Here is a 13628-nt window from a genome sequence, read left to right as displayed (position 1 = left end):
TGCAAGGGGTAGCCGGTGTCCATACTGACCTATGTCAACATAGACACAAAAAATCATGAAAAACTTATCCATGTCGACCTTTTGACCCTGTCAACCTAGACATTGTAGATCTAAAATACCATAACCCTCCCAGCCAAGCCTGCCCAGCTCAGAAGCAATCCAAGAGAATGCTTGTGCAGCCGATGTGACTCGCAGGCTCCGGTGCGATGCGCATGGGACAGTCCATCACATTGCACATTCTGTCCTTCAACTGCAATTTGGGCTCTTTTCCTGCGATTGACCACCGCAATCGCAGAAAAAGAGCCCAGCTTGCAGGTGAATTGCGTAGTGTATCTAGGCCTTTAGTCATTAATGGTAGCTATCTTCCACTCAACATCATGACTTACACAATGCCAAACTTGAATTAATCAAAACCTTTTCCTCCAACCCATCACTCCATTTTCAAGTCGCAACTGTTTTGACAGAAGTGATCCTGCCCTTGAAACTAGTTGGCAGCTATGTGAGCTCATACAGTAATCTTGCTTATGTGTTGCCTCAGGAAACAAAAAATGTGAGGCAACATCAACACAGATTAATACTATGAGTAACATGTTATTTATTATTTTATCTTGTTTGTATGCACTTTATTATTTTAAAGAAGTTTGTGTGTTGCAACACACATGTTGGGCTGATACTGGCTGAACAATAAAGGTGACAGATGGTTAAAGTAGTACATGCTTTGGTTAAACTTATGGTGGACACATTTGATATAATTTTCTATTGTATGGTTAACTGTTAATATCGCTGCATATGTTTATGTATTTGTTTATTTTACTTGTAGTGGGCCACATTAAGACTTCAAAAAGGTTTTGAAGAGAGGAATAAACTAAGAACAATGGCATCTAACGGTAAGTAAAATGGACAGATGAATAACCTGGAGAAAATAAAAAATAGTTGGCGTGCATAAGTATTGTCAAAAGTGCAGCAGGGAGCAGATGTCTGCAGCAGGGAGGGAGTACACCTTACTTAGCCAGCCGCCAGGGAGCCCCACCCCCTCAATGTCCGAGCCGTCAGGGGCAGTGTGCGTCCGTGCACCCCCTGCCTGAGCTGACGGATGCAGCATCCATGCTGGGTCGCTATACCCGTATTATTTCACTGTCACACCGTGCAGTATGGGTATTCACGTACGATAACCTGGGATATTAGTGCAGTGTGATATGGTTATGAATCTCGCCCAGAGGCTTCAATGCTTACAGTAAGCTTTCTATACATGACATAACAAAGTAATTATGCTACTGTATAATATTCATGGTTTAAAAATATTTTTCCTGTTCCAATGGATTATGAATAATTCTTTGGTTTACCATAGTTAACACAGGAACCTATATTTCTGTTGGCAGACAAGTTTTTCGTCTAGTCCATGGATGGGGAACCTTTGGCCCTCCAGATGTTGTTGAACTACACAACCCAGCATGCCCTGCTACAGTTTTGCTATTTGATCATGCTAACACTCTTGCAAAGCATGCTGGGATATGCAGTTCAACAACAGCTGGAGGGCCGAAGGTGCCCTATCCCTGGTCTAGTCCTTCATAAATTCTAGTTAAAAGAAAGTGTTGCAAAACTGACTGTTGCAGTAAGGTGTGTTTTATTTATTCATAATTCTTTTTGTATTGTGAAGGTATTACAATATCCATGTTTGCTCTAAAATGCTGGCCAAATTTTGATGTATTTAAGGATTGGTGTCTAATAAGTCATGAATTATTTATTCATTTTTTAATTCAAGTGTTCACAGAGCCTCCCATACTGTATGTGCCCTCCCTTGGAATGGAAGAGTGACTGTAACAATTTGGTTGTAAAGCCCCATACACCGGGCTTAAAGTGGTCCTGGAGAGGTGGTGGAACTCTGTTCCCCTAACAATGACCCTCCTCCCCCCCCCTCCTCGTTAGGCAGAGCCTAGACCAGTGCCAGGGAATTTGTGCCCTACCACCCATAAAAGGATAATGGTCCCACAACACACGGTAGCACAATCCTATACACATTACACTGCATGTAGTGCCCTTGATTCATATTAAACCACACAGTAATGCCCCTTATACACATAATGTCCAGAATTGTTCATCTTAACTTTACATTACATACGCCATATCAGAAGAAGAAGCCGATGGGACCGGTTTTTCTGTTGGAATTACTTTTAAGGACTGTGGTAGAGGTGGAACTCAGTTCCCCCTACCATTAGAGGTGGTGGAACTTGGTTCCACCCCGCTCCCCCTCACTTTAACCCCTGTCCATACATACAAGTGTTAATAATATTGCTCAGAAAGGGGCTTATGAGCGATCTTGCTCACAATATCGTCTAGTGTGGACATGCAATATAGTTAACGATGCACATTCCTTCATTAATGATGGTACATATCTTCCGAACATGCAGGTAAATTTGGCAATCTAGCCAAATGACCCGCATGTTTGGTGGGACCCGGTGACGTCACTGAACAGTATGGGTGGTTGATGCTGTTCAGTGTGCATCGGCAATATTGGCCGTGGATAACTATATCGTCCGCTGTCGGGTAATTTGTATGGTGCTTAATCTTGAACTAGCCACTGAATCAAGCTACAGTATGCAGCTGCAATTCTCTGTCATTGACTGGGATCCTTTTGCGGTGTCAGCACTTCCTTGCCTCTCGTAGGAGAGCCCAAAGTATGGCTTTGTAAATGGAGCCAAGCTGATAATAGTCTACCCAGTGGCGGTCTTTACCTATGGGCTGCAGGGCAGGCCCCCTCCTCTAACATGGTAAGAGCCGCCACTGGGTCTACCACAAAAGATCAATTGAAAAAAAAATCTGTAATATCTGGGCTCCCATTTTTCTTATGAGACCGCGTCCCCTCGCCACGCTTCGGGCGCGGTGGCTCGCTGCGCGCGCCACACTATATAAAATCAACTCCATGTGTAGTTGGATAGTAGGGGTATGAAAAAAATGGGGTGCATTTAACATGGGAGCCCAGATAATACATAAGTACCAAAAATCATGTCTACCTTTTTCACATGTCGACTTTTTGACTCTGTCGAGCTATTGCTTGGCAACATATTGGGGTAGACCTATTGACTTTTTATCTAAACACTGCGTACCTAATAATCCATGCCTGATAATAAGGGACAGAGAAGTATTTTTCTTTTGACTGATTTATTTTGACTATAGATAATATGATCAGTTTGGCCAATATGACTCCCACTGCTTCATGACCTATAAACAACCGCAAGCATAATCTTTCCAAATAATGAAGAGGAATAGTCCTGCAGTCATAAGACATGATAATCAGACTGGCTTTTTGATTTGCATTGGATTACCTCCAGGGAGAATATCAGTCTGTGGATTGTAATATGTTCCAAAGTCTGTGTGTAGATGACAGTTATATATGCAGTCCTGTTAGCTTGCTAACATAATTGCATTTCAAAGTCCCAATATGGTCATTATTTTAATTGGGACTTTGAAATGTAATTATTAGGACTGCAGTGACTGTGGGAGGCTGCACTCTCCACTGCTGCCAGCCCTGCCATTATATTTGTGGTGGCAAACTGCATTGGTTATCGCCACACATGCAATGAAAGGTGTGTCTGGTGAGGACACCTGTTAACAAGGGCAAACCTAATAAATGATTAAGTGGAAGCAGTGGCAGGACTCTGGGAGGCAATGGAGTCATCTGCCGCCGGGCTCCCGTTTCAAAGGGGGCACCTCCAGTGTTCCCTCTAAGCTGTGCGCACGTGCGCGCGCACACACTTTGACGAGCGTGCGCACAGACATTACAACTGAGCGCACAAAGCAGCAGTGGTCCCTTTTTGCAGTTGTGGACTCAATTAATGTGTGTTTCACCCACATTGTGTACTGTATTTTGAATGTTTAAATGTTTAATATAATTTTGAAGTAAAGTTAACACAAATGCTGAACGTAATTTTCCAGTTATATATAAGTGACGCACAAAAATGGAAATTTCATTCCAAAGTTGCACAGCCAAAATCTTTAGCCGCACACAGCCTTCGTGAAATTAGAGGGAACATTGGGCACCTCTCCTCCCCAGTAATTTTAAATTCATTAATTGATAAGACTTCTGAAATATGTGTGTCTATTGGCGAATCCGTACATTTCAAATGTATATTTATGAATGGACTTCTAATGCTCATTGGTGCCCAGTAAGTATTCCTGGGTCTTATGCAGCACTGCACGATTTTGGGTAATTCAGACAGGCAACTGCGCAGCGTTCAGTTGAGCCACTGCCTGGCTAGAGTCAAATCCCACCAAAGTAATGTGCTTGCTGTGTGACTGGATGCGCTGCACATTCTTTTTGTACTAGATCACATGTATTAGGTTGATGTGGTCAAAAAGGTTGACACAATAGGTCGACATGAATTTTCATACTTTACTATCCAAGTGGACAAAGAGTGACATTATAATAGTGCGTGAGGCACCGTGCCCGAAGCATGGAGAGCACTTATAAGGTGTCCATGTCGACCTTTTCCATGTCCAACTACTACTTGTGTCGAGATTTTGACCATGTAGCGTCACGCATGCTGACCTTTTTCAAGTGTCAACCTTTTCCCTGTCGACCAGTAATTGTTGACCTATTGACTGTCGACCCTATGACCCATACCCGATGAATGAGTGTGTTCATTATGAAACTATTTAGGACATTAGTAATTGCAGGTATATCTTTCCTTGTGTTTGGACGTAGCCCGTAATATTAGATTGAATTCCTTTGAACAGTAGTAAACTGTAATTGTACCCGTATACTGTAATTCTCACTTTTATGGTGACTCCAAAGCACACTGTTGGTTTAAGAAGCATTTGCTTGTCTGTCTTACTGCAGTAAAGGTAGGAGTTATAGAAGAATAGTTGTGGAGCTACAGAAACAGGACTGAGGAATCTCCACAAACTGAACATACATGGTTAACCTTTCTATAGGAGTGGGAGGTCAATGTGCAGCCAAAAGTCACATAGGTGAAGTAGTGAGACATCTTTATGTTTACATTTCACCAGATTAGATATTGTGGCAAGTATACATAACAGTACATTGTTAAATGTGACCTCTGGCACTTCTATCTAGAAATCCAGAAAATCATTGTACAGTCAGTACCTGACTAAAGGGGCCTACACACTGGGAGATACTGAAGCATTCTGAGCATTGCTAGTAATAGGTGGATAAACCATTGGTTTTGCAGTGTAAATGATTGCCGCTTTAAAAAAATGGAGATTTCTTACCAAATATCTCACTTTCTGATTCTCTCACCCTGTTACATTTCAGTAAGTAAGTTTCATTTATATAATAATAATAATAATAATAATGTTATTTATATAGGACATTTCTCCGAATAGGACTCAAAGTGCTTGCATTAGCCTTTTTTTTTTTCTAATTGAATAAATTTTATTGAATTTTCAAAAACAAGTAATAAGCTCTGACGAGGACATTAAAAGCATACAACATGTAAAATCAGGCAGTAATTTAAATATACATGAGGTAGCGAATGTATATAGGATAAATTATAGTATATAGGATAAATTATAGTATATTGTCTCTCTCTTTGTCAGTATAAGTGGACTATGATTACCTGGAGGTGCCATCCGGGCATACTATAGCAGGATAAATAGGAGCACATTCTTACAATAATATCACTTAGAAGTATACTACATCCCCAATGGGAGGAGATAAATATTAAACTGTTACCCATCAAGAGCTCTATACTAACCTAAATATTCTACCCAAAGCAAATCCCCCCCCCTTCCCCAAAAGGAACCCAAAACAAACCCCACCCTGTATGACTTAACCCCACCCTGTATGACTTAACCAGTGGCATAACTAGAAATTTAGCTCCCCCCTGCAAAAAAGTTTCTGGCGCCCCCCCCCCCCCCCCCCCCCTCCCTGTGGCAGCTACAGGGGAGCGCAGGGAGACACATGGGGGTGGTGAGAGTCCCAGAAACACAGGGACTATGAGGAGGGGTGGCAGCTACAGGTGAGCGCAGGGAGACACATGTGGGTGAGAGTCCCAGAAACACAGGGACTATGAGGAGGGGTGGCAGCTACAGGTGAGCGCAGGGAGACACATGGGGGTGAGAGTCACAGAAAAACAGGGTGACACAGGGTGACAACAGGGTGACACATTAGGGGGACAGAGATTCAAAGGACAGGGGCCATGAGGAGGGGTTTCAGCCACAGGATGTGTGAGAAACTGTGGATAGATGATTTAGTGAGTACTAGGTGCACTGTTACAATGCAGTGTGCGGGGGACTTACCAGTTGTTTCACGTGCGGGATTGACGATGACGAGTCAGAGACAAAGGGCAGTCTGTGAGCCAAAGAGGAGAGCTCCAGCTGGGACCTCTGTTCTCCCCTCTCCCCCGCAGCATTGCTGTGAATCGCAGGAGAAATCAGGACCCCCCAGCTGCCAGGCAGCTACTGGAAGCATAGGAGAAGCAGCCCAGCTCCAGCGGCATCTTTAAATGTCCCCGCTGCCCTCGCGTATGCTACTCACGCAGCTCTTGATGCTGCAGGGTCCCGGCTGAGCTAACCAATAGGAGCTGAGAGTTCAAATCGCTGTAGACAGCCAAAAGCTGAGCCTCCGCCAGCTCTGTCATCGGCGCAACCTCCCGCTGCAGGCTCTGCTGCAAGGAGCAGCTGCTGCTCTGTCTGTGAGCAGCATCTGCCGGCACTTGCTCCTTCATGCTGCTGCTGCTTCTGCCTGCTGCAGCAGGTATGTTTTAATGCGCCCCACACATCCCGCCGGCGCTGGCTCCCCCAAGCCCTGGCGGGGGCTGCCACACCATTGTTACGCCACTGGACTTAACCCCACCCTGTATGACTTAACCCCACCCTGTATGACTTAACCCCACCCTGTATGACTTAACCCCAACCTAGGTATACCTGGATCCCGAACACCCCCCCCCCCCCCCAGCTATCTATACTATCTCTAAGAGGGAACAAATTAGTGGCTTCCAGCTTATATTAGCTAGATTAGTCTACAAAACCTAATTTACCCCTTCCTCCCAGGCTAACCCACCAACCCCGTACTTCCTACACTACAGTATCTATCTAAACACCCCCACCCACATAAAGGATAAAAAGAACGAATGCCTGACAGGGGAAATACAAAATAGGATGAAATTACCTTAAGATCTAAGGGCAGAGTATTTAGCTGCTGCTCCTCCGGTCTCAACAGAGAGAAAGATAAAGCAATAAGCAGTACACAGGAAACATATATGCTTTCACAAAAACACATATACGACCCCCAAAACTTTTGCCAACAGGATATTTAAAGGTACATTTACAAAGCAGAAAGGGGTAACGAGACCAAAAAAGGATTATGGAATAATAGGAATGTCATCCAAAATAGCAAGGCATAATAGAGTGTCCTCCATTAGTCTGGCCAATATTCAACATCACTGAAGGAGAATGTCATAAAGTCAGCAGCCCGTGTATTGAGCAGTCTGTATAGTCCCGGGGGAACCAAGAAAAGGAGTGAATTATTATTTAGAAAAGGTGCACGAGTTTCAGTCGGCACGTCAATAAAAAAGGGGGTAGAGCATGCGGACCCAGTAGAAGTCATGCTGGTGTTCTTATCCCAGGATAGGGGGTGATATATATAGTAAGCCTTCATACAATGAGAGATGCTTGACTCTCACTCATATTTGTAGAAATGCCATACCACCAATAAGAGGTGGCATGGGCCGCTTACAAATATATACAGTATATATATTGTATTTAACATACATGTTTTCTAAATAATAATAATATTATTTATATAGCACTTTTCTCCTAAAAGGACTCCAAGTGCTTGCATTAGCCTTTTTATAACTCAAAATACAAAACAAACTGAACAGCTTAAAAAGGGACATTAGTGAACAGGAAAGTCTTGAGTCTATTTTTGAATGTATCAAGAGTGAAAGCTTCTCGAACTGGGCGGGGAAGTGAGTGCCATAGAGTTGTAGACACAGCGCATTTTCTCCAACAGGACTCGAGGCGCTTTACAGACATTATAAAAAACGATGCACATAATACAGAGGATGTTGGTGGTACAGTAACAGACAAGTCACAGACAAAATAAACCCTTGAGCAGACAGTAAGCTTAATGCAGAGTGGGGTAGCATTTTGGATAATAACTTCCATGGGTTGTGTACTCCACCCTGACAAGGTACCAGGTGCGGCAGCCATTTTAGGCGCTCTGCGTAGGATTACCCTGGGTGGTATAGATTACCCCTAAAATAAATTACCCAAAATGGATGATTTCAATGTATACTCAGGTCCCTGTATTTTTTTTCCCATCCACAAGTGCACAAGATGAGGCAGCCATGGTGGGCGCACCACGAAGGTAGGAGGCGAGCCATACAAGGACCCACTGCATATATTGGAAAGCAAATACTTGTGTAGTAGTATGATAAACCCTGCACAGAAACATCCACGTAACCCACATACTGTCCGCAGAGATACCATCTGAGGCAACCAGCTTGGTGCACCGCATAGGTCAGCGCTGGCAGGGTGTGCAATCTGCGGAGGTACACATTACAGGAATAGCACATTTTGGGGTAGATGTATGCTGCAGGGGGGGGGATAGAAAAGACATGAACACACCTTTTCAGGGGGATGACACCTTTACAAGGGACTGATGGGGGGAGTGTTGCTACATTACGCTGACTCTGGTGCTTCCTCTCACAGCTCCATGCTCACCATGAGGGGTAGAGCTTGTGGTAGTCCTGGTGTTCTCAGCTGTAGGGGTGGTGGGCCTGGTCCAGGTGTTCTCATGGCAAAGGTGAGTTGAGGCCACATGATGTTCCTGAGTTTTGAGGTTTTGATGCAGTTTTAATTTCACCCAATGTGTAGTTAATGCTGTGGGTTCTCAAAATGGATTTTGATTTTTAGCATTTAAGAATGGTTCAATATATAATATTTTGAAAGGAAAGCTTTCTGCCCAATGTATTATGGCAAATGTAATATTTGTTCTTGGCTGCATACATTTGGACTACTCTTAGTTGTTCCCAAGCAATCCCCCATTTTTAGCTGTTGAACAGCAGATTTTGTACTTGTTCTGCTCTGTAGCCTACACTAGGAGGCGTTGGTGGCATCAGTTTCCTTTTGTTCATAACAGGTGGGAGAGAAGTCAATGTGAAGTCTTTGGCACTGGCATAAAAGTTGTTATATTTGGCTCTTATGCCCAGTCCTAGTTCTAGTGTGTAACAGAGCATTGTACCAAGGCATTGTTGGCACAGAAATCATGAAGGCAGATATGTTGGAAAGGGAATTCAGCATTGCTGCCATAATGAGATTACTGAACTATGTCCTTCAACTTACATGCATCAGAGACGTCTGCTACATTCCATGTATAAAAGAACCGTATTCCAAGACCCATTTTTTATTTTTATTTTTTTTATTTATTTTTGACCTCACTGGTTGTTTCTAAAACCAAACAAATAAAAAAAAATAATCTAGTGAAAATTGCATAATACATTGATGCCACTGTCATTTGTTCAGTGATTCAATGCAAAAGATTTTGTGCTAAAAGGATAATACTTTAATACAAAATGAGTATGGCTCTGGTCCACATCCTTCTTGGACTTTCTCTGGTATTTTGAATGGTCAAGAAGATATAATTATATGTCTATTGTATAGAAAACTGTTATTCCAATGCACAAAACACTTAGGGGGTGATTCTGGTTAGTTTGCAAAATCAAACTCCTTATTTAACCCCTTCAGTGGTGTTTTTTTTATGGGGAGCGCTCCCTAAAAAAAAATCCACCACTGTCTCCCGGGGTCCGGCCAGCTCCGCTGAACCGTCAATCAGCTGCTGCCCGGCCCTGCTCCCACTCCCTACATGCTGCGACCCGGCTTGTCATAAGCTGGCGCCATAGGCTGTAATGTAAAAGCCGGGGGACATGGTGAGCCAGGGGCGCGGTGGAGGGGAGGGAGGCGGGCAGCGCTGAAGCAGCCTGAGTTCAGCGATGCCCGCCACTAATCACTGGCAATCCCGGGAATTTTCCAGGCTTGCCAGCCTGGGCATTAAGGCATAGCCTGGAAAATTCTCGGGATTACCAGTGAAGGGGTTAATGGACAAAACCATGTGTACTGCAGGTGGGGCTGATGTAACATGTGCAGACCAACCAGAATCAGGCCCTTAGCCCTGTTTCTTCACATCCTCCTTCTCTATAACAGCATGAAAGAGGCTTTAGAAAAGTTGGAGCTATAGGCGGTTTATCCAAATGACACCTTCTCTCAAAATAGATGTAACACATTCACTGCTTCGACCCTAACAGTGGGTATTGGTCATTGGGCCAACCAACTTTGGGTTGGCCCAATGACACTGGGGATGGACACTGTCACAGTGTACAGCGTATCCTAGCATGGCTCGCTTGTCATGCTTCGGGCACGATGCCTCGCTGTGCTCGACACAATATTCTATTCCATTCTTCCTCCACATCCTATGTTGTCTCATGAAAAAATGAATGTCGACCTTTTGACTGCTGATCTTGCAGTTGCTATGTAGCTCTTGACAATAGGTGTATGTAGGAAGGTGTTGTGTGTTGTTGTTTGTTTTTTTAATCCACACCTGCATTAAAGCTTTTTTTTTTGCATTTCTTTTTTTTTGCATTTCTTTTTTTTTGCATTTCTTTTTTTTTTCCACCTCTAGGATATCCTATAGCCTCATTGAACAAAAATGAAGAAATAACAACTTTGCAACAAATATTAATATATAAACTAAATTATCTATCTATCTATCTATCTATCTAGGTCTTGTGTCCGTGCGTCTCTGAAACATTGCCATCTGTTGGCAGCGAGTAAAACTACATCTGCTAGCTCTTGAAGCACACGAGCGCTGCCTCCTCCCCCGCCCCGATGCTGCTCTGCAGCGCTCCCAAATGACGTCAGCAAACGGTCAATATTGTGGGATTGCTTATGAGATCTGAACAGACTGCACATGGAGGGTCGCACCAGGACTGAGCCGTTTCAAAGTCCTGGTGTGACCCTGCATTTGTGGTCTGAAAGTGGTATCCCTAGTCTATATATTTTTCTCTTAATGCAGTGGCAACGCTCCTGGAGCAACATAATGGGGCCAATTTCTAGATCACTCGTAGTGATCCGAAGTTGGCCCCTGTCCCAATGGTTGGATTTGCGCCACGATGAGTTATACAGTTGCTGGGCCATTTGCAGTGGAGAAGGAGGGATGGGGCACTGGTGGCACTGGCCATGGAAACATTGGGCACCCTCATGAAAATCATGTGCATTCCAATGGGTGTATATGGAACACCTAAGGAGGGCACCGTAGGAAGTTACTGTTCTCTTTATGCTAGCTTGTACCAGCTCTCTGTCTGTAGCGATAATGTAACACCATATGGGGTAAAAACTGCTAATGTGCAAATTGCAGATGATAATTTATAAGTTTGGTTTTCATCTGGTTACGAAAAGTTTTTATATTCTAGAAATATATAGATTTGTAGAAAATGGCATTACTGTGAGCCTGGATGCATGGACTTGGCAAGACAATGAACATGAGAGAAATTTAGAGCTTAAAGTAGCTTTATGATGTGGGAATGACATACTGTAGTAGGTCACAAGATTGTAGAAAAAGTAGATAGGTCATTTGGGATGTAGTAGAGGAAGAATAAATAAATTCATTACTAGGACATCAACTGTATCGGAAGGATGAAAACCAGAAATTGTGAGGCCCAACGATTATGAGGTTGTGGGGAGGATGTGTCGGACAAAGCGAAGAGTGTTTTATGGGAAGCATGTAGTGACTTGGAGGGAACACTGTCATTAGATTAGATCCAATAGATTAGCAGGTGATCATGATGTTGAAAGTGGCATAGTTGCCCATTTTATTGCTGTAAGTTGATCATTATTCACTGTTTTGAGGGCTGTCTCAGTAGAATATTGGAATGTAGACGGGGCAAAAGGGCAGAGAAAATTGGATGGTACTGTAGTTGTGGAGGGAGGATGTAATTATATGTTTGTAGTGCAGTTCGTACTTCTAGCTTGTTATCGAATACATATTACTGTTGAATTTTAACAATGCTTTGAATTGGAAGAACTTCAGGTTTCATGTTTGTAAGGTTGCAACTGATATGTTCCCAAAGCTAGCCATTATTATTATGTAACCTCTGCTATGTAAATGTGATCCCAGCTCCTGTTTTTCATGGCGTCATATTTTTCTTAAGGTTCATACACACTGTACAATTTTTTTGACCAATTTCTTTCGTTTCGGCCATTCTGAATTAAATTGGTCAAAATATCTTTCAGTGCGTTTGCGACGAATGATGATGCGCATACCCGCCAGTTGTTCATCAAGGTTGTTTGTCAACTGTGTATGCAGCTCAATTTTGATATCTTTCAAAAAGAGCCTATAAACTGTAGCTAGATCTTTCATCTTCTATCAATACCTTTCGTCAACATCTTTCGTCCAGGACACTTTGTTCAAGTGAAATGTCTTTCAACAAAATTGGTCAAAAAAATTGTTCAGTGTGTATGCACCTTTATTAGATATTAATAGTATTATGTTCTGGATCGGTTGCAGACATTATGTTTTGGTCAACAATGGAAATGTTCCTTTCTCCTTACATATTTCATGCTTACCTGGTTTGGGAGACCAAGTACTGTAGCTCCTCATGTATAAACCATTGACCAGGGCCCAAGGTACCTGCAGCAGCTTCTGATTCCTTACCGTCCTACTCGATTACTACGATCCGTTGAAGAAGGACTACTAACAGTACCCAGAATCTCCCTGAATTCCTCTGGGGGTCGAGCTTTCAACTTTGTTGCTCTAACTCTATGGAACTCTCTTCCTCGCACAGTGCGATATGCCCCCACTGTAGAATCCTTTAACAATAGACTAAAGACGTACCTATTTACGCAAGCATTTCACTGACATCTACTGTTAAGCTTGTTTTGTATTTCGAGCTGTAAAGACAATGGTGAAGCACTTTGAGTCCTATTGGGAGAAAAATGCTATATAAATATTATTATTATTATTATTATTATAATCTGCATGCAGGTATTGAGGTTAACATCACCCTTCATCATCAACTCACCCTTTATATTCTTTAGCATATTGGCGTTAATAGTCTATTTTAGAGATACAAAACAATGATCATGCAATAAAATGTATCCTTTTGATTTCTCACCACTAAGGTATCATTCAGAGGGACAAATCGCCAATGGAAACAGAGATTGTAGGGCTGAGGCAAAGCAGGAGCCAGTGCTTACAGCGTGGGGATTTTGAGTTATCTGATGCCTTCTACTTCTCTAAAAAGGGGTTTGAAGCTATTGTGGAAGATGAGGTAACTCAGAGGTTCTCATCAGAAGAGCTCATTTCATGGAATCTTCTTACTAGAACAAACTACAACTTTCAATATCTCAGCTTCCGAGTCACTGTTATTTGGGTGCTTGGGGTGTTTGTTCGTTACTGCATCCTCCTACCTCTGCGGTAAGAAGTTTTATAGTCTTCTAATTAATTGTATTTTTCATCCATATCGTGACATTTGTAGTAATGGGATGCGGTCAAAAATAGGTCGGAATCCCGACCGCCGCAATGTTGGCACTTTGTTCCTCTATGGGTGTCCACGACACCCATGGAGGGAGAATAAAATATTGTAGCGAGCGTAGCAAGGCACAGGGCCCAC

At 42.9% G+C, this 13628-nt stretch overlaps 1 protein-coding gene across 1 annotated transcript in view; it reads left to right on the top strand.

The window, feature by feature from the left end:
• The window catches only part of GPAT3 (glycerol-3-phosphate acyltransferase 3), a 57055-nt gene that overhangs the window by 16244 nt on the left and 27183 nt on the right, over positions 1 to 13628 (top strand). The window contains exons 2-3 of the mRNA XM_083176662.1: positions 821 to 887; positions 13138 to 13432. Of these exons, the coding sequence (XP_083032788.1) occupies positions 821 to 887; positions 13138 to 13432 (362 nt within the window). The remainder of the gene's footprint in view (positions 1 to 820; positions 888 to 13137; positions 13433 to 13628) is intronic.

Source organism: Crinia signifera, chromosome 1 (assembly GCF_055691185.1).
Source record: "Crinia signifera chromosome 1, ASM5569118v1, whole genome shotgun sequence".
In the NCBI taxonomy this organism is placed as follows: Eukaryota; Metazoa; Chordata; class Amphibia; order Anura; family Myobatrachidae; genus Crinia; species Crinia signifera.
This window is presented reverse-complemented; position numbering and strand designations above follow the sequence as displayed.